At 38.4% G+C, this 21,444-nt stretch overlaps 1 protein-coding gene across 1 annotated transcript in view; it reads left to right on the top strand.

The window, feature by feature from the left end:
- Positions 1–611: 611 nt before the first annotated feature.
- Positions 612–21,444, top strand: part of LOC135199484 (protein groucho-like) — a 39,607-nt gene continuing 18,774 nt past the window's right edge. Inside the window, 8 exon segments of the mRNA XM_064227576.1 lie at positions 612–1,017; positions 4,825–4,866; positions 11,784–11,887; positions 13,086–13,149; positions 14,919–14,963; positions 15,629–15,691; positions 16,165–16,239; positions 17,537–17,812. Of these exon segments, the coding sequence (XP_064083646.1) occupies positions 988–1,017; positions 4,825–4,866; positions 11,784–11,887; positions 13,086–13,149; positions 14,919–14,963; positions 15,629–15,691; positions 16,165–16,239; positions 17,537–17,812 (699 nt within the window). The 5' untranslated portion in view covers positions 612–987.

Below are 21,444 nucleotides of genomic sequence, written 5' to 3'. Positions count from 1 at the left end.
GCAGTGGTTGTCCACGGTTGCGCGCACACACGCACACACACACACGCGCGGGCACACACACTCACGTACACACAACAACAAGCAGTCAGTCAGTCAAGTCCTATCTCCATCGGCTTACTCTATAAACCAGGTTTCCTTCGTTCCATTTTTTTTCTTTTGCATAATTAGATAAAAAACAGAGCAGGATGGGAGATGGATCTTCGTCAATAAGAGAAGAAGAAGAAGAAGAAGAAGAGGGAGAATGGTCTAGCTAACTATGCACGCAAGCCGTTCTTCTTCTTTCCCCTTAACTGTTACACACACACACACACACACACATAAGCCGTGCTTGCTTCTGCCTGTTTTCCCCCCTCTTCCCTAATATACACCATGGCTTTTGCAAAGCATCTAAAACTACAAGTAATCAATACTGTTCCCCCTCTCACGACATTCTTCCTCTTCTTCTTCTTCTTGTTCTTCGTAGTCATCGTCTTCTGCTTCTTCTTCTCCTCCGTCCCGCGACTCCACGTGGAGTGCGATCGTATTTTGTTCGCGGTGGGCGGGGCCTCGAGCCGATTCCGGCCGCTGATTGGTCGGCGGGCGGGCCAATGCCGAAGCCTCATTGCGGTGGATGCAGAACGCCATTACAGGATTTGAAGCTCGGAGTGAAACAATGGCGTGCGCTCGCTCCCGCCTGATTTTGTGAATATTCGCTGGATTTACGGAGGCGAAGCCCTTCGGAAGGCGCCGTCAGGAGAGTGCGTGTCTTCGGCGTGAGTCTCGCGAGTGCAGTGTCTTCGGTGTGGGCGGAAATCGCCAGTGTTTTATTCGGAAAGAGGTTCTGGTGGTGGTGGTCCCGTCAGGCAGGTCCTCTGTGCGCTTGGTGGTGTAGTGTTGTCTATAAAGTGAAGTGCTCTCTCTGTCTTTTCGTCGCCGCTTTTGGGAGGATGTACAGCCCGACGACGCCCTTATTATAACGGCACGACACCAGCTTCGCCTTCGTCAGCCATGTATCCAGCACCTAGGCCCCCCGGAGCGGTATGTATCGAAGGGCGTGCTTTAGGAAATAAGGTTTTAGAGAGAGAGAGACTGATCCGCCACCGGCTTCATTCATTACAGAGTCGGTTCCCGTTTTCTGTGGCGCGACGTGACAGGGTTGGGGGGTGGGAGACTGCTGTAGTTTGAAATCGGCCCTTTCCCGTCGGGTAAATTGCGCTTTTTCGTTGTTTAAATTGAAACGAAAGGCGCGGGGAACGGTCGCAGTTTAGCATCGAGCATTTCCAAAGGCTCGTATCGGGGTAATCCGGTCGTAGGACGGCAACGACGTCTGAAATAGCGACCTCTGGCAAGGCGCAGCTAATCGGCCCCTTCCCGTCGGGAAATTCAAGCTGTATCCCTTCTTTAAATCAAAATTAAGGGCGTGAGGGAATATCGCAATGCGTTATCGAGCATTTCCAAAGGGTCGTGTAGTGAGAGAGAGAATTCCGTCGCAGGGTCGCCAGGACGCCGCGAATGGCAACCTCTGGCAAGGAGTATCTGGTGCCGAATCTGAGAAAGACATCTTCGAACCCTCAGCCTCAGCCCGCTTCAGTCAGTATGCTGGCGGAGGGTATCCGGGTAACGTGGTCCATACCCAATCGGTCTTGGCGGGCCGCATGACTTATGTTGAAAGACCCGAACTTCGAGTAGTTTAGCCGTTATGTTAATTTTTGGAGGACTGCAGTGAATACTTAAGAGAGATGGTTAGTAGTGTAATGATGATGTTAGACTGTAATAGGCCTTCACAGGCGACGTGGGAAACTAGTTAATTGGAAAAATGATATAGCAACTATGTAGCGAGACGTATTTGAATTGAAGGCGTATAATTTGTTATTTTTTTTATTTAGCTCTATTTCATAAAAAGAGGCTTAAGGCCAATACGTTACCTAATTAACAGTAAAAGTTGAAAGCTGAGTATATATATTTGGTGCAGTGTTGAAAGTGGAAAAACAAATAGCAGTAGAATTCACGGAATATCTTAGTTGACGAATGCCCTGTCAAGTCCAGTTCGTAGCCAAAGCATTTTGCGTGATTATGAAATCAAACCTCTGTGAGAATACAGACGTTGACTCTCCTCCCTCCGTTGCCCCTCCTCCCCCTCCCTACCATCCCAGGGGCCCCCCTCCTCACCCGCACCCCGAGGCTTCCAGAGGGGGAGGGAGGCCACTATATGCCCCCACCACTTTACAGCGGGGACCACGTGGTTTGACCCACGGTTGCGAGAGAGAGAGAGAGAGAGGGGGGAAAGAGGGTGAGAGAAAAAGATGGGAAGCCTTTGAAGATATGCCCACCCTGTCCCGACCTTCATAAACTCTCAACCCCTCACCTCCCCCCCTCTCTCTCTCCTCGAACCTCTCTTCACCCCATCTCACACCTGGTTTCAGCAATTAGTGTTGCCTGCTTAATTGCAACACTGCTACATGGGGTATAAAGTCGTGTTTTTCGAGGTGGGGGGGGGAGGATAGTAGAGTAGTTTCTGTTGGGAGACATAGTATATATATATATATATATATATATATATATATATATATATATATATATATATATATATATTATATATATATATATATAGGGCCGTCAGGTAGTAGGGGTACCCATAACCTTCGGAGGAGTAACGTGGATGACAGGTTGTTTGATGGTGTTTTTTTGTGGGGGGTGGTGAGGGGGTAGTTTGGATCAGGGCATGACATGAGAGGCCGTTGCTTTTATCGGGAAATCAGACGGTTTTGTATCAGATTGGCCTTTTTTTCCTTTTATTTGACGATTTCTGTTAAGAGCTTCTTCACACACTTGGTCAAATATGACTTGAAATTGCAGGCTGTATTTTCATATGAAGATTGGACGTGTGTGCCTATATTGCTAGAATATTGTTCAACGGGCTTCAGTGTATGAATACCAGAAGTTTTTTTTTCAAGTTTTTAATTCACCTATCAGTGGCATGCATCGTTCACTTGCTTAATGAATCATGATTGTCGAAATTTGTGCTCGTAAAAAATAAAAGTAATACTTCGAATTTTCCTTGGCTAAATGAGTTTCAATTTTAAGCAGCCAATCATTTCGTAATTTCAATGGTTTTAATTGTAAAATTCCTCCACGCACATGTATATGTTAACATTCATTGCAGTTATGCCTGAATCACACATTCCTCTTATGTTTACAGTGTGCGTAATTGGTGTTATGTTATCAAGAAGGCAGTGCTGTCATTAATTGCAGTTCCTTTGGTCAAGGTATCTTTCGAAGTTTAAGTTAGGTCCATGACCCAGTGCACGAACAATAGGGATCAATAAACTTATTTGCTTTGTGCACGTAATTTATTCAGAATATCGAATACTTCATGTTTGAAGAATCTTGCTTCTGTCTAATGTAGTGGATTAAATTCCTAGGTCTAGTTGTAGACATGGGAAGTAATATCAGTAGTAATTAGCCATGAGTGCTAGTGGTCAACGATGTTAGTGTAAATTTGACTTGAAAAAAGGAGGGATACGTGTCCATTTTATACGAAAAAGTTGGATGTGATACGAGATTAAGATTAATATACTTTGATGCCAGTGATATATATATATATATATATATATATATATATATATATATAGTATCCTTGACAAAACGCGAGAGAGAGAGAGAGTGGTGATTCTCAGACGTGGCCTTTGCCCCGTGGGTGGCATTAAAAGGTCGTTGGGTCCGTTTCATAGAAAACTGGCATGGCGAGGAATCGCTTTTTTATCCTCTCCTTTTTTTTAACGCTGAAAGGAAATGAACGTGCTTTGAGTATATTGCTTTACTTTTATTTTTTATTATAATTTACGTGACCTTGGGTGCGTTAGAAGATTTGAATTATAGGTTTTTATCAGCAGCTCTCTCTCTCTCTCTCTCTCTCGTCTCTGCCTCTCTCTCTCTCTCTCTCTCTCCTCTGCTCTCTCTCTCTCTCTCTCTCTGGTTTGGTATGTGTGTGTACGTGCGATTTTTCTCCATAATAGGATCGAGTTGGACATATGATATGATAGGGCTCGTTTCATCAACTGTATAAATACAAGTTGATTAATTATAATTCTTTATAGTCCGCCTGCATCAACGGGTCACCTGTTACATACATGAATGCATGTGCATTGATTTCTCGTTATGTTGTCGCCATTTTCTTCTGCGTTACTCAATTGTTCCCACGACAGGTAAGGATGCGTTGTTCGAAGGCGGGGGGGGGGGGGGGACTATTTAAAGGTTTTATATATTTTTTATATTATATACTAATTATCTATATATATATATATATATAATAAGATAATATATAATATAATATACACCACACCACTAAATGCTTTTTTCCATGCGTATATATTTCCCCCTCCCCACTTATGGGTTAATTATATGCTAGTTTTTACAGAAAACATAATATACACGGTTAATTGTTACGTGTTTCTTGTAAAAAAAAAGTGAGTGCATATGTATTTTTCATTTGGTTTTTGTTCCTGTTTGTAAAACAATGTGGCCTCAGGAGTTTTGTAGATATATATTTTTATTATTTTTGTCTTATAATTATGATTTATTATAGATCTCTCAAGTCACAGTGATTTCGACTGTTAATTGAAGAGTTATATTTTAGTTACATGTATGTTTTTGAATTGTTTTTACCTTCTCAATAATTTATTTAACAATTTCGACTTTTAACTGAAAAGTTGATGGATTTTAATTTCATTTTTTTTATGTTTTTTTTATATATTTTTGTACCATTTTTTATTATTTATTATTTTTTGTTTATTTCTTCTTGTGGTTCCTCGTCCCCTAAAATTAAATGGAATTTGACATTTTCAGGGTGTCCCAGGGCAAATCTTTCACCGTCCATCGACTTCCCAAGTTAGTGTCCGACCTTTTTATTTTTTATTTTTTTCGTCTTTTATTTGTTTTGTTTTGTTTACATTCTTGTATTACTTCTTGCTTTTTTTTATATAGTACTTCACCATCATTCGTTTATTTTATTTTATTTTTTTGTTTCATTTATTTTTGTATTTTGTTTTTTAGTTTTTAATTTTTTCAAAAATTCATGTCTTTATTTGCTTTTGTTATTTCCCTCCCTTAGTTTTGACATTTGACATTCCTATAGCTTTTGTTTGACCCATTTTGCCATTATGTTGCCCTAATCAACCCTTTACTCATTCGTTTTGTATTTCCATTCTTTCCCTTCTTTATTACATTATTTACATTTGCCATATCACTTTATTTTACGTGTGGCGTTGGCTTTAATTTGTTTAAGTTATGTGAATTTTCATTTAAACTTGTATATTTGTTTATTCTTATTTTGTATTATATAATTTTATTATTATTATTATTATTATCATCATCATCCTCACCAGGAAGACTAGTGAGTTTGACATTCACCCCCGTGTTGTAAAGAAGTAAAGCGTTTCCTTTTGTTATAAAAAGTTTAACTCTCTAAAATATGTGTTATATAGATTCATAGCGTATAATTTCAGTGCTGCGTTTGGGAGCTTAATTAAATAAGCAGGCTAATGAATGTAGAGCTACCCGTGATTTTAGAGTTGATTGAAGGGTGTCAAAGTATATTTTAATTATGAATTGCGTGCCGGATTATAATCCTAAACCATGTCCACGCTGGAAAAGGGTGATATACACGCATGGTATGCCGATCGTTGGAAAGGCTTTGTATATATTTTCTTATGTTCATTAACAGAAGTTTGGCGTAGATTGTTTAAAAACCTTGCATTATTTTCTTGTCAGTCTAGAGAAGTTCTTTAAGTTTAGGTGGGTTATCGATGGCTCCATATTGGCCTTGCATGTTTGTCCGTGTGCGGATATAATTATCAGGATGCCAGGTTCGTTTTTAAAAAGGGTTTAAGCTAACTGTTATTTTTTTTCTTTCAAAGCTTCAGTAAAGAAAATAAAAGAAGAAGCCGCTCTGGATATTAATGGATTCTGATTTCATTTTGTTCAGATAGGCCTAAGGTTGCTATTGGTAGGGATATGCGTAGTTGATTGGACTAAATGTTTGCTTCATAGTCTTGCAAGAGTAAAAAAGTAAAAAAAAAAGAATAATTATAAACCGCTCAGAATATTAATGTATTCTAATTTCAATTCGTTCAGGTAGGCCTAAGGTTGCTATTGGTCAGTATTGGTCAGTGATGTGCCTATAATTATAGTTGATTGGACTAAAGGATTGCTTTCATAATCTTCTGTATTATTAGCTAACTTTCTAATGTTTTGAGGGAAGTTCAAACATACATCTGTCAAAACCAACAAAATCTTTCTGGTTGCGAACGACGCGCTGCCACTGAACCACGGAGAGAGAGAGAGAGAAAAAAAAAGACAAACGCGGAAGGGCGTGTTCCGTATTGGCTGCCGTGGGATTCTCGCCCATGGCGTCCCCCTCTCCCCTCCCCCCCTCCTCCCTAGCTTCGACTGACGAACGCACCTGGACGATAAATCACGGGCCACTCACGCGTGGTGTGAATGTGCGTGTGTGTGTGTGTGTGTATTTGTGCGGTGTGGGTGTGAAACTGTTTAGCGCATTGATAGGGTGGGGTATGAGGCGCCTAGTGGGCGTTGGTCCTTCCTCCCTGCTAGTATACCCAATATACTATAACTGATTTCACTTAAAGGTAGATTCGCGGATGAGCATTATTCATACGAGACGTTTGTTTGGTGGCCGCTGATTGGCTGGTACCGGAAGGTAGGCAGCTCCCAGCCAATCAGCGGCCGCCAAACTAACGTCTCGTAGCATAGGGATCACCCAAGAATCTACTTAAGTGAACCAGCTTATACACGTGCTTACAAGACACAGTTTCTCTCTCTCTCTCTCTCTCTCTTTGTCTTCTTTTTCAATTAGCGGTTGTTGCTAGCAATTTGATACCGGAGTGAATGTGAGAGGGAGTTTGAACATCAACCTTGTAAGCTATTATGAATATTTATTATTTATATTTATGATGTTAGATTTCCTTGGAAGTGTCCTTATAGACTCCTGTCATTATTGAATTTTAACTTTCGATTCTACTTGTATTCGTCCAGAAGCCGAATAATGAAATTATACTATATATATATATATATGTATATATATATATATATATATAGGCCTATGATGCTTTCTACCGAATAATAATTATATATAGGCCTATGATGCCTTTCTACAAGGATTGAACGGTGGAGTATGTGTGTGTGATCACAATATAGGTAGCCATGCTTTCTCTCTCTCTCTCTCTCTCTCTCTCTCTCTCTCTCTGCAAAACGTTTCTCCTGAGCCATACTTGGTCTCACTTCCAGCCTCCCCCGAACCGCGTGGTCTTACACTGGACTCTGCCGGATGTGAGAGAGAGAGAGAGAGCAGCGTGTTATGGGGGGAAGGCTGGCATTGGTGGCATCAGTGAGGGGAGGGGGAGGGCGCCCCCTACGCGGCTAAGTGGACGTAAAGAGGGGGCCAATTGATGCAAGAAAGACCATGGCCAAGTGTTGGCTCTTGGAGAGAGAGAGAGAGAGATGCAGGCCTTTGGAACCGAGTGAGCATGAAGAGGAGGAGTTTTAGGCAAGTGATTTTTGAAGAGGTGGCGGAAGCGGCTTGGAATCTCTCTCTCTCTCTCTCTCTCTCTTCTCTCTCTCCACTCTCATCTCTCTCTCTCTCTCTCTCATCTCTCTCATGTACTTTTTCTTTAGTATGGTTGGCTCCGTCAATTACTATATATATATATATATATATATATATATATATATATATATATATATATATATCTCAAATAACAATACAATCTGATTTTACATATATAAGTTTTCACAGGAAAGGGAAGAAACATTCAACAAATAATATTATTAAGAATATAAACAAACAGCAGAGAGAGAGAGAAGAGAGAAGAAATAGGATGGATGGCAGTCAGTTGTGGTTCCAAGAAGGTATTAAAGGTGTCACTCGTAGTGTTTAAAGAGGCAGAGGGATGAGCCCCCACCCCCCCCCCCCCCCCCCCCCGTCGTTGGGTTTCTCAACTGGCCCGAACTCGACAGATAATGGACAGATGTGATGTATCGTGGACGGGGTGAGATTGGCGTGGGAAGAGAGAGAGGGAGAAAGAGAGGACACGTTATTAGACTGGGGTAGGAAAGGCTCTATTGTGAATCATTATTGATAAATTTATATATATATATATATATATATATATATATGTATGTATATGTGTGTGTGTGTGTATATCTATATATATATATATATATATATTATATATATATATATATATATATATTATATATTGTGTGTGTGTGTGTTGTATATACTATATATATCATATATATATATATATATATATATATATATATAATAATATATTTATTGATTGTGTGTGTGTATATTGTATAAATAAATCAATAGTAGGTGGCAGCTTTCTGTTTAAATTATTTCTCGTAATCAGGCCCATGGGGTTTGGGGTTTTTATAGAGATAATGTGCTCTCTCTCTCTCTCTCTCTCTCTCTCTCTCTCTCTCTCTCATCATCTCTCTCTCTCTCTCTCTGATTCCTAATCCACTACAGTGGGAATATTCTACCCCCACAAACCTCCTCTGCAAGCAAGCAACAGTCAGGAGGGGTCCACGGTTATTATGCATCCGGGGCTGTAGGAGGGTCCTTGAAAAGGGGGCGGATGGCCCCGGGGGGGGTTGGTATTTGGGGAGGTCTCGTCCACTATTTAGAGGGACAAGGCGGACCCGAAAATCCCTTGGGCTTGTAATGTTGAATAAGTTGGCGACGTGTCCTGAATTATATAGCGAGCAAGAACAATTTCGTGGTGATTCCGTCTTGGCTGAAAGAGAGAGAGAGTGAAAAGTTTAGAAATGTATTTGCGATTAGTGGTGGATGTATAAAATTTATTCAGATATATAAGTCTCTCTCTCTCTCTCTCTCTCTCTCTCTCTCTCTCTCTCTCTCTCTCTCTCTCTCTCTCAGGGAGGCTTTGGATCACATTTAATGACTGAATAGTTATACATCTTATATACATATATGATTTTTATTATTACTCAGTTTTTTTTTTTTTACCCTTTCATATGACAATATATACAAGTGTTTGCCGTAGATAACGCCTCCAGTAGATAATGTATACACAGCTAATTGTCATTGATAGCATACGCTATAGTACCTGTATTGCTATTATGGCTGAAAGAAAACAAAGAATATAAATGGTTCCAATCAGACGTGTGTGTGTGTGTTCTCTCTCAGGCGAGATGTTTTGATAAGGTGGTATAGTTTTTCTGTGGTTAGGAATTTTTTTTCTCCCGTGTGCCTTCTTTTAATACCGCTGCTAAATTAAATATTTTGGGGATTTTTTTTTTATGTGCACCTTTTAAAAAAAGATAGCTTTGCCAAGTTTTTTTTTTCTCTAGATTTCATGTCCGTGAATGTTTATTTCTCAAACAAATGTATTGGTTAGGAATTTTTTCAATATTTGTGCATTTTAATTTTTTTTTTCAAGTATTATGGGGATTGTCATTATTTTTTTTCAATCTGTGCCGTTTATTACAACTGGTTTTTAGCTCTGCCAAGTGTGTGTTATTTTGGGGCATTATTTTTCAATCCGATTTGTGCTTTTGAAAAAAGTCAAGTTTTCGTGTGTTCGGTTTTTTTTATCTTGAGGAATTTTTTTCGGCCTTTTTAAGTTTTTTTTTTTTTCCTGCCAGATATATTATCTTGTGAATTTTTTCTCCCAGCGCTTGTGGCTAATATATATATATATATATATATATATATCTATATATATATATATATATATATATCATATAATAAAAATTATTTCATTGCCAAGGTGTTATTATTATTGTTATTTTCTTTTTGCAATGGTGTGCGTTTAAAAAAATATCTTATTTAGCTCAGCCAAAGTATTATATATTTTTCTTCAGTCTGATTATGCCTATAAAAAAACACTCGGCCAGATGTATTATTTTGTTGATTTAAGCTGTACCAAGTGTTAGCGAACTATATAATTACCCTTTCGTTCGAGGTATACATAATAACTCAAAAAAAAAAAAAAAAAGTCGTGAGGTGTACTATCGCATATAATCTCTCTCTTTAGTTGTAACTACGTATGTCATATACGTTCTCTTGAGCTCGTTATATCGTCCCCCCCAAAATTTTGGTTTTTTCGTAGAATCAGGTGCAGTTGGTTATTGCCTTTTAGATTGGCTTTTGGAAATGTGTCTTGTATAGATAGAGTGATTGTTACTAAGACCTTACCAGTTTTTGACGTAGACTTAATATACTGAAGGCTTCCCGCAGTGGTTTTGACATGCCGATTAAGCATCTCACGGCCGTTGATACATCTGGGATACATATACGACGTATTGTAAATATTCTACAGTTGGCAACGTTATATAGCATTGTAAATATTCTACAGATGGCAACGTTTTATGCTATATATACGTACCGTATAATATATATATATATATATATATATATATATAGATTATATATATATATATATATTAGGCTATTTAGACTTCGGATGGTATACTACTAATAATCACGCTTATAATACTCTTGGTTTTAATTGTCAACCATTCTCCTAATGGGAGCTTTGGTTTTTAAGTGGGCAATCTGTGTGGGTGTGTGTTTGTTGTGTTCAGTTCTTTCTATTATATAATCATCATTATAAGAGAATTTCATATTATGGCTGGAACGCGCGCTCTCTCTCTCTCTCTCTCTCTCTCTCTCTCTCTCTCTCTCTCTCTCTCTCTCTCTCTCTCTCTCTCTCTCTGCCTTGACCAAATTATGCCCAACATATTGAAAATTTCCTATTTTAGATTGCCATCTTCCTGACCCAGCCTTTTTATAATACAAAAGATTCACCAGCCCAGTATAGCTATATATAACCCTGAACCTTTCTTCCCTACGACACAATAACAGCTTGAGAGAGAGAGAGAGAGAGAGAGAGAGAGTTCGTAGATCACTGGTTTTAAATTGTCTTGCTTCGATTTGAGAACCCATGTCAGAGGTGGTGGAACAAGTGTTATATTGGGGACTTCGGTTGTGCCGGTGTGTGAGGGGCCCCAGGTCGGTTAGATAGATACACGGGACTATCTCCTAACACATGTTTCTCTAGTCTTTTATTTTATTTTTATTTTTTTTCAAATTCTAATGGCGAGTGTTGTTGTGTTTGTTGTGTGGGGGGGCTGGGGTAGTGTTTATTTTGTATTTATTTTATTGAAAGCAGAAGTTGATGGGCGTAGTGTCTCTTGTTTTTATAAAAATAAGGACATACAATGTTTTTATTTATATATAAGAGGATATATATAGGAAGATGTATATACATATATATGATATATATATAATATATATATATATATATATTAATATATCATATATATATATATGTATTTGTGGGATTGGGTGGGTTTCGTTTATAATACCGAGTGCGTGTGTTTATTTATATATATATATATATATATATACATATATATATATATATATATATATATATATACTATATATATATTACATATATATATTATATATATGTTTATATATATATATATATAATTGTATTCATTCACATAACTTTACACTTTTTATTCCATCTGTTATTTGATGCAATTTATCCATCCACGTATTTCTCACTCATGTTTTCTCGTCATATCCATAACCTACCTATTTGTATTTCTTACATGCAAAGCCCAACCCCATTAGTAATATATACATCATAGACAGATATAGTAAGTCTTTTATTGATTTGTTTGATTTGATTTGATTTAAATGTTCGTTTGTATTAATGTCGATTCATTGTGTCTTCCTTCAGGGGCCACCTGCTCCCGCGGGACCTGGTCAGCTCAAATTTACTATAGCGGAGACATGTGATCGTATCAAGGAGGAGTTCAACTTTCTACAGACCCAGTACCATACGTGAGTATCTCTCTCTCTCTCTCTCTCTCTCTCTCTCTCGTGAAAACAGAGTTCTTTAATCGTATTGGTTCCTCTAAATTGATGTTTTGGTACCAACACAGAATCTTGATGTCTTTCAGCAGTAACTCTTCAGTAATTCGTTGATTCTGTCGATAACCTGTTTATAACCTGCCATTAACTTATGTCAGTAACTTGTTGATATCTGTTAACGAGACGTTGATACCTTCAATAACTCGTGGATATCTGTCAATAACCAGTTGGTACCTTTCAATAACTGGTCGGTATCTGTCAATAACCAGTTGATGTCTTTTAATAACTCGTCGATACCTATCAGTAAGTAGTTGGTAACTTTCAATAACTAGTTGATATGTCAATAACAAGTTGGTACCTTTCATTAACTCGTTGATATCTGTCAATATCAAGTTAATACCTCTTAATAACTCGTTGATATCTGTCAATAACTTGCTTATCCCGGCCAGTAACTTCTTGATGTATGTCATCAACTGGGAGATATATTCAGTACACGAAAAATTGTGTATGTTTATATTTGCTTTAGCTGTTTGTGTGCAATTGCTTGTTGAATTCGTGTAATGAATGCTGTAACCTTTTTTCTTTTATACTCGTGTTTGTAATATAATTCTCTCTCTCTCTCTCTCTCTCTCTCTCTCTCTCTCTCTCTCTCTTCTCTCTCTCTCTCTCTCTCTCTCTCTAGGGAGTTAGTTACGTGGCTGTTATAATTTTAGAGTAACAAGCTTTTTTATTTCCTATTTTCCTCGGTAGGTAAACAAAAGTTCATGTATAAATTATCCTACTATCAAGCAACACAAAGGACACCTGTTGCTTCATCATTAATGGTGAAAGACTTTTTGATCGAGATAATGATCTCGCGAAGCCTCCAAACTGGGTCATTGTTGTCTGTGATTACAATGAGCAGATTGTTGTGAGGACGGCTAGTTGTTGCTGCGTAGTTTTTTCTTCTTTATATATATATATATATATATATATATATATATATATATATATATATATATATATATATATTGAATAGGTAGAAAACCTAGGCAGGACTTATAGGGAATCCTAAGTCTCTCTCTCTCTCTCTCTCTCTCTCTCTCTCTCTCTCTCTCTCTCTCTCTCTCTCTCTCTCTCTCTCTCTCGAGCATGACCAGTAGTAATTTTGTATTTGTTTCCTCCCCAGGTTAAAACTTGAGTGTGAGAAGTTAGCGAGTGAAAAGACGGAGATGCAAAGACATTATGTTATGGTAAGGCCCCTTTTCTCTCTCATTTGTGTTTTACCTGTAGTACCGTCGTGGACGTTGAATGAATTACCTGCAGTACCGTCGTGGACGTTGAATGAATTACCTGCAGTACCGTCGTGGACGTTGAATTAATTACCTGCAGTACCGTCGTGGACGTTTGAATTAATTACCTGCAGTACCGTCGTGGACGTTGAATTAATTACCTGCAGTACCGTCGTGGACGATTAAATTAATTACCTGCAGTACCGTCGTGGGCGTTGAATTAATTACCTGCAGTACCGTCGTGGACGTTTAAATTAATTACCTGCAGTACCGTCGTGGGCGTTGAATTAATTACCTGCAGTACCGTCGTGGACGTTGAATTAATTACCTGCAGTACCGTCGTGGACGTTGAATTAATTACCTGCAGTACCGTCGTGGACGTTGAATTAATTACCTGCAGTACCGTCGTGGACGTTGAATTAATTACCTGTAGTACTGTCGTGGAAGGTAAAATAATTACCTGTACCGTCGTGGAAGGTAAAATAATTACCCGTGCCGTCGTGGACGTTAAATTCATTATCTGGAGTACCATCATGGACATGAATTAATTACCTGAACTACTGTCCAGGACTTGAATCAATTACCTGAAGTACCGTCATGGTTATAAATTGATTACATGGAGTACCGTTAAGGATTGAAATTACTTTAAGTACCGTCATGAATTTATTTAAATTAATTCTTTGAAGTACCGTCTTGGAAATAAATTAATATTTTTGCAGTTAAATTCAGTCTTGTCTAAAATCATCTTGCAAATAATATGAATAACCAATATAAAGTGGCACTAGTTAGTTTAGACAATTAATTTTTAGAACTCGATTGTGTCTTTAAATATTTTGTGGTTGTTTGTAAATAAACAATGTACACTTAAGGTTCCAATGAACAAAATTGCATGATAGATTAGCGAAAACAAAATGAGGGATTTAGTGATTTCATCAGTAATTATGAATAAGTATTTAGTGTAGACTTATTCTGTGTAAAACTCGGGGCTGTATAAATATGTTGATTTTCTTATTGTGTATAAATAAACAAAGCGGAATTGGGTTTCTATTCAGTAAAAAAAAAAAATAAACTCATCATAATAAATAAAAACAAAATGAGGGAATTAGTGATGTGATTGGTAATTGTGAAGTGGTATATTTAGTTTAGAAATTTATTTGTAAAAGTATAAATTCCTTTTTGTATATAGAAATATTTTTTTATTGTTTGTATCTAATAAAACAAAGCAGAATTGGGATTCCAATTGAGAAAAAACTTTTTACATAATAAGTAAACAAAATAAATTAACTGAGGCCATTAGTACTTTGCCCCCTACTGAAATTAGCTTTTCAAGTTTATGATGTTGTCGAGTATATTAGTGGTTCAAGGGAGGAGCGTTATCTCTTCTAATTACCAGATAGAAGGTATCCTATCCTCCCCCCCCCCCCCCCCCCCCCCTTTTTTTTTAAAGGAATATTCTCCCCACCCACCTATTTTTTTAAAGGAATGTGGGTTATTTAATTTTTTGTTTCAAGTTACACCTAATCCCTTTCTCTCTGTTGGCCCCAATTAGCCAAGAAATTTAGGTTTCATGAATTTGCAGAGTAACTGAGGTAGTTATCAGTTCCTGGACCTTAGAGGTTAAATTATTATAGTAAAACGTTTTATTTATTGATGTTTTTTAGTATGGTGGCGAGTGTATCATAAACGCATGGAATTCTATCTAATGCCTTCTGCTTCGTTTTTTTTTTCAGTATTATGAAATGTCCTATGGCCTTAACGTCGAAATGCATAAACAGGTAAGTGTTTTATTTGTGGAACTTGTTATTCTTAGTCTTGTTTATATTGTTTACCTATATATTTGGACAGTCAGTGGATTTCATAATGTATATACTGTATTTTGATAGTTGTAACCCCAACAAGTAAAAATATCATCTTGTCAGGTTTTTTTTTCTGATATATTTTTTTAACTTGTCAATTTTTTTTTTCTGATGTTTACTTGTCAATTTGTTCGGATATTTTTTTAATTTGTCTATTAATTTTTTCTGATATTTTTTGAAATTGCTTATTTTCTGATTTTTCAACTTGACGATTTTTCTTGAATAATTTAAATTTAACTTGTCCATTTTTTCTGATATTTTGTATATATATACGATTTTCTCTGGTATTTTGTATATATACGATTTTTTAACTTTACAAAATTTTCAGATTTTTTGCAGAAATTTTTTTTTTCTGATTCGTTTAACGCCAATTTTTTTTTCTTTATTTTTTTCAACTTGTCAAATTTTTCTGTAATTTTTTTAAATTTCGTTTTTAATTTTCAGTTCTTTGATGATTTTAGAGAATATTTTTTTCTGATGTTTTTAGATATCTATTTTAGTACCTGTTAAGTTAGAATGTAGTTATTCCTTGTGAATAGAAGTTGATATCAGACCGTTAATGAAGTCTCTTTATTTCCTAACAGACCGAGATTGCCAAACGGTTGAGCGCCATCATAGCCCAAGTCCTTCCGTTTCTGTCACAAGAGGTAAGAGGAGTTTCTGTGTATCTAATGTCTGTAAACGTTTGTTTGATTGTCTGTTATTAGTTAGTCATTGTTTCTGTTACCTTTTTTAATTGTTGCCTCCCTCCCACCCCCTCTTTTTTTAGTAACTGGCTTTTATTTCATTTTTTTTCTCGTTGGGCGTTTGGTAGTCAATGAATCTGTCTGCCATTTTGCCCCCCCCAGTAACGAAAGACCGCTTACATAAATGATGATGATCTTTGTATCAAATGCCCCGTCACTGGTTTCAAATTTGCAGAATTAGCCCTTGTTTTTTTGCTAGACCAAAGTGAACACAAGGTAATCTGTTGTAGTAGAGTGTATGTATACAAATGTCAGCTTTTGTACGAGGAAAGTCTGTGAAGATTTTTTTTTTTTTTCAGATTGCTTACTGTAAGTCACTCTCATTCACTTTCTTAAATTATTATTATTTTTTTTTTTCCATTTACCTTCCTCAGCACCAGCAGCAGGTGGCAACGGCTGTAGAAAGAGCGAAACAGGTCACTATGACCGAGCTGAATGCCATCATCGGGGTAGGTCCATGATCTTAGTAGTATATTAGAGATAATTTGAGACAAATGCGGTGTACATGGACCAGGTAAAAGCTTCTGATAGAACTGATGTACATGCAGTGTGGAAGGTGCTGAGGATGTGTGGTGTACACGGTAGTTCTGCTAGTGGTTTTAAAAGTTTTTTTGTTTTTTTCCTGATGAAAATGGTGGGAGAAAGTGTGAATTCGCACTTGGGAGAGTGACTGGTTTGATGTAAAGGTTGGTCTGAGATGTTTTAGGTTTCTGGTTGGATGTGTGATGTAGATGAGCATTTGTTAGAATGATTTGAAAGTGTTCCTGATGAAGATGGTGTGAGAATGTGTGAAATTCCATTTGGGAGAGTGATTGGTTTGATGTAAAAGTTGGTCTGAGATATTTTAGTATCTTTGGTTGGATGTATGATGTAGATGGTCATTTGTTAAGATGACACAGAAGTTTTTTCTAATTAAATTTGTGTGAGAATATGTGAATTTGCACGTGAGAGAATGACTGGGTTGGTGTGCAAGGTTGGTCAGAGCTGGAAAGACGTAGTAGCCACGGTTATTCATTCATTTTGAGGATGAAGTGAGATGAAAAGAATATGAATTTGGTAGCTATTTGCAAATGATAATGTATTGGAATGGGTATATTGAATGAATGATGGTGTATGTATGATTGTGTGACGAGTATGTCACGAATCCTAGAAGATGGAATAATTGAAGTTACTCGAAATGCATGTTGGATTATTGGAGGTGTAGTTGATCTGCATAGGTATTTTTGGGGTAAATTCACCGGTTGATAGCAGCAGACTGGGGAAAGTCCGTGAGGTAAGAAAACATAGAGTTTTGAAAGAAGTATTGTATTTATGGAAGGTAGAATTAGATTTGGTGAAGTAATTGTGTTGCAAGTTCTTTGTAGAAGTGAAGGATGCTGTGTGTGTGTGTGTGTGTGTACAAAGGAGGAGTAATCTTATTGGATGTGATCAATAAAGAAGTGAGAATAATAGGTTGTGCAAGAGATAAAAATAAATTGAAATCTTAGGTATAGAAAGAAAATAAGAGAAAGTCAGAGAGCGTGAATGTGCCAGTGACCATTTGCTTGTTTTTTTGTAGACCCAACCCCCCAGTAGGGGGGGTTAAAGTGTTAAATGTTGAAATTTGTAATAATAATTATGATAATGAGTATATATCTATGTCCAATCTGTCACTTGTGTTAATTGAAGCATAAGTATATATTGATAAAGTCGTCCATTTTTAATTGGCTCTTCTCCCCTTCTCTCCTGCCCATTCTTGTGGCATAGCAACAGATGCATGCCCAGGCGGGCATCCCCCACGGCGCCCACGCCCCCACCCTGCCCATGGCGCCCCACCCATCCCTGCCGGGCATGCCCGGCCTGCCGCCATCGACGGCCGCGCCCCCCGGCCTCCTGTCGGCTGTGTCTTCGGCGTCGCTCATGGGCCTCCCCGCCCATCCGCTGTCGGTCCTTGGCAAGCCGGACCTGTCCAGGCCCGACGAGAAGAGGGAGAGGCCCGAGGACCGGGCGGCGGCGGCTGCGCTCCTGGAGGATAGAGCGGCGGTGAGTGTTTTGTTTGCTTGGTTGTTGGTTTGTGTGGTTTGCGTTGCCTGTTGGCTCAGTTAGCTTTGCTGGTTGGAAGGCCCGCTGTCAGTTGGTCTATTGTCTGTTTATAGTCTGTAGGACGGTCTATCAGTTTGGTCTATAGTCTTGGTGGCAAGGACTGCTATCAGTTGGTCTATAGTCTGTTGGAAGGACCTGCTATCAGTTGGGTTTCCTATAGTTCTTGGTTTAAGGACCTGCTTTTCAGTTGGTCTATAGTCTGTTGGAAGGACCTGCTATCAGTTGGTCTATAGTCTGTTGGAAGGACCTGCTATCAGTTGGTCTATAGTCTGTTGGAAGGACCTGCTATCAGTTGGTCTATAGTCTGTTGGAAGGACCTGCTATCCAGTTTGGGTCTAGAGTACTTGTTGGAAGGTACCTGCTCATCAGTTGGTCTATCATTCCTGTTGGATAAGGACGCCTGCTATCAGTTGGTCTATAGTCTGTTGGAAGGACCTGCTATCAGTTGGTCTATAGTCTGTTGGAAGGACCCGCTATCAGTTGGTCTATAGTCTGTTGGAAGGACCCGCTATCAGTTGGTCTATAGTCTGTTGGAAGGACCCCGCTATCAGTTTAGGTCTATAGTCGTTTGGGAAAGGAACCCGCTAATCAGTTTGGTCCTATAGTCTGTTGGAAGGACCCGCTATCAGTTGGTCTATAGTCTGTTGGAAGGACCCGCTATCAGTTGGTCTATAGTCTGTTGGAAGGACCTGCTATCAGTTGGTCTATAGTCTGTTGGAAGGACCTGCTATCAGTTGGTCTATAGTCTGTTGGAAGGACCCGCTATCAGTTGGTCTATAGCACCCCCCCCCACCCCCCCTGTTGGAAGGACCTGCTATCAGATTGGTTCTATAGTCCTGTTGGAAGGAACCACCCTGCTATCAGTTGGTCTTTATAGTCTGGTTGGAAAGGACCTTGCTATCAGGTTGGTCTCTCAAAGTCTGTTTGGCAAGGACGCCGCTTATCAGTTGGTCTATAGTCTGTTTGGAAAGGACCCGCTATCAGTTGGTCCTATAGTCGTGTTGGTAGGAACCTTGTTATCTGGATAGTATTGTTAGTGAGAACCCATTGGTCATCTAGAATAGTATTGTTAGTGGAAACCCCATTGTCATCTAGATAGTAAATGTTTTAGTGGGAAACCCATTGTCTATCTGGTTAGGTATGTTAGTTGGAACCCCATTGTCATACTGGTTAGTATGGTTAGTGGAACCCCATTTGTTCATCTGGTTACTATGTTAGTGGAATCCATTGTCATCTGGATAGAACGGGTTTATGGAGGGAACCCATTGTTAATCTGGTTAGTTATTTTAGTGGAAAATCCATTGTCATCTGGATTAGTATGTTTTAGTGAAACCCACATTTTTTCATCTGGATAGTATGGTTAGTGGAACCAACCCATTGTCTACTTGCCTGGTTAGTTATGTTTAGTGGGAATCCATTGTGGCATCTGGGCTAGTATGTTTTAAGTTGGGGAACCCATTTGTCAATCTGGTTAGTATGTTAGTGGAAATCCATTCGGTCATCTGGATAGTATTGTTTAGTGAAACCCATTGTCATCTGGATAGTATGGTTAGGTGGAACAACCCATTGTTATCTGGTTTAGTATGTTATCTGGAATACCATTGTCCAATCTGGCTAGTATGGTTTTTAAGTGGAAAAACCCAATTGTCATCTGGATAGTATGTTACTGGAACCCATTGTCATCTTGGATAGTATGTTAGTGAACCCATGTCATCTTGTTTAGTATGTTAGAGGAAACCCATGTCATCTGGTTAGTATGTTAGTGGAATCCATTGTCATCTGGTTAGTATGATATTGGAAACCCATTATCATCTGGATAGTATGTGGGAACCCATTGTCATCATGGTTGTAGTTTAGTGGAACCCATTGTCATCTGGTTTAGTATGTTAGTGGAACCCCCCATGTCATCTGGTTAGTATGTTATAGGAGGGATCATTGTCATCTGTTTTAGTATGTTAGTGGAAACATTGTCACTGGATTAGTATGTTAGTGGGATCCATTGTCATCTGGTTAGTATGTCAATCTGTCATTCTGGTTAGTATGATAGTGGAATCCATTGTCATTCAGTTAGTATGTTAGTGGAACCCCATTGTCATCTGGTTAGTATGTTAGTGGAATCCATTGTCATCTGGTTAGATAATCTGTCATCTGGTTAGTATGATAGTGGAATCCATTGTCATCTGGTTAGTATGTTAGTGGAAACCATTGTCATCTGGTTAGTATGTTAGTGGGATCCATTGTCATCTGGTTAGTATGTCATCTGTCATCTGGTTAGTATGATAGTGGAATCCATTGTCATCTGGTTAGTATGTTAGTGGAACCCATTGTCATCTGGTTAGTATGTTAGTGGAATCCATTGTCATCTGGTTAGATCATCTGTCATCTGGTTAGTATGATAGTGGAATCCATTGTCATCTGGTTAGTATGATATTGGAACCCATTATCATCTGGATAGTATGTTAGGGGAACCCATTGTCATCTGGTTAGTATGTTAGTGGAACCCATTGTCATCTGGTTAGTATGTTAGTGGAACCCATTGTCATCTGGTTAGTATGTTAGAGGGATCCATTGTCATCTGGTTAGTATGTTAGTGGAAACCATTGTCATCTGGTTAGTATGTTAGTGGGATCCATTGTCATCTGGTTAGTATGTCATCTGTCATCTGGTTAGTATGATAGTGGAATCCATTGTCATCTGGTTAGTATGTTAGTGGAACCCATTGTCATCTGGTTAGTATGTTAGTGGAATCCATTGTCATCTGGTTAGATCATCTGTCATCTGGTTAGTATGATAGTGGAATCCATTGTCATCTGGTTAGTATGTTAGTGGAACCCATTGTCATCCGATTAGTATGTTAGTGGAATACATTGTCATCTGGTTAGTATGTTAGTGGAACCCATTGTCATCTGGTTAGTATGTTAGTGGAACCCATTGTCATCTGGTTAGTATGTTAGTGGAACCCATTGTCATCCGATTAGTATGTTAGTGGAATTCATTGTCATCTGGTTAGTTAGTGGAATTCATTGTCATCTGGTTAGTATGTTAGTGGAACCCGTTCTCATCTGGTTATGATGTTAGTGGAACCCATTGTCATCTGGATAGTATGTTAGTGAAACCCATTGTCATCTGGATAGTATGTTACTGGAACCCATTGTCATCTGGATAGTATGTTACTGGAACCCATTGTCATCTGGATAGTATGTTACTGGAACCCATTTTCATCTGGTTAGTATGTTAGTGGAATCCATTGTTGTTTGGTTAGATTGTCGGCAGGATCCTTTGTCATTTCGTTACTTTGCTGGCAGGTTCCATGGTCATTTGGTGACTGTTGGACAAATCCCTTGTCATTTGGTTAGACTGTTTGTGGAATCCGTCGTCATTCAGTTGTATGTTCGTAAATTTTTGGAGACACTTCGAACACTTAATTTATTTTTTCTATTCCTACCATCACCGCATCAACAGTAGCCGTTCTTTTGATCAAAGTGAGTAAGTCATAGTAGTGTTGTATTTAAGCTATGAATGCGGGTTATTCAAGCTCAAGTTCTGTGTCAACTCAGACGGAAAATTGTCCT

Source organism: Macrobrachium nipponense, chromosome 25 (assembly GCF_015104395.2).
Source record: "Macrobrachium nipponense isolate FS-2020 chromosome 25, ASM1510439v2, whole genome shotgun sequence".
In the NCBI taxonomy this organism is placed as follows: domain Eukaryota; kingdom Metazoa; phylum Arthropoda; class Malacostraca; order Decapoda; family Palaemonidae; genus Macrobrachium; species Macrobrachium nipponense.
Note: the sequence above shows the minus strand (reverse complement) of the source record. Positions and strands in the feature narration are given on the sequence as shown.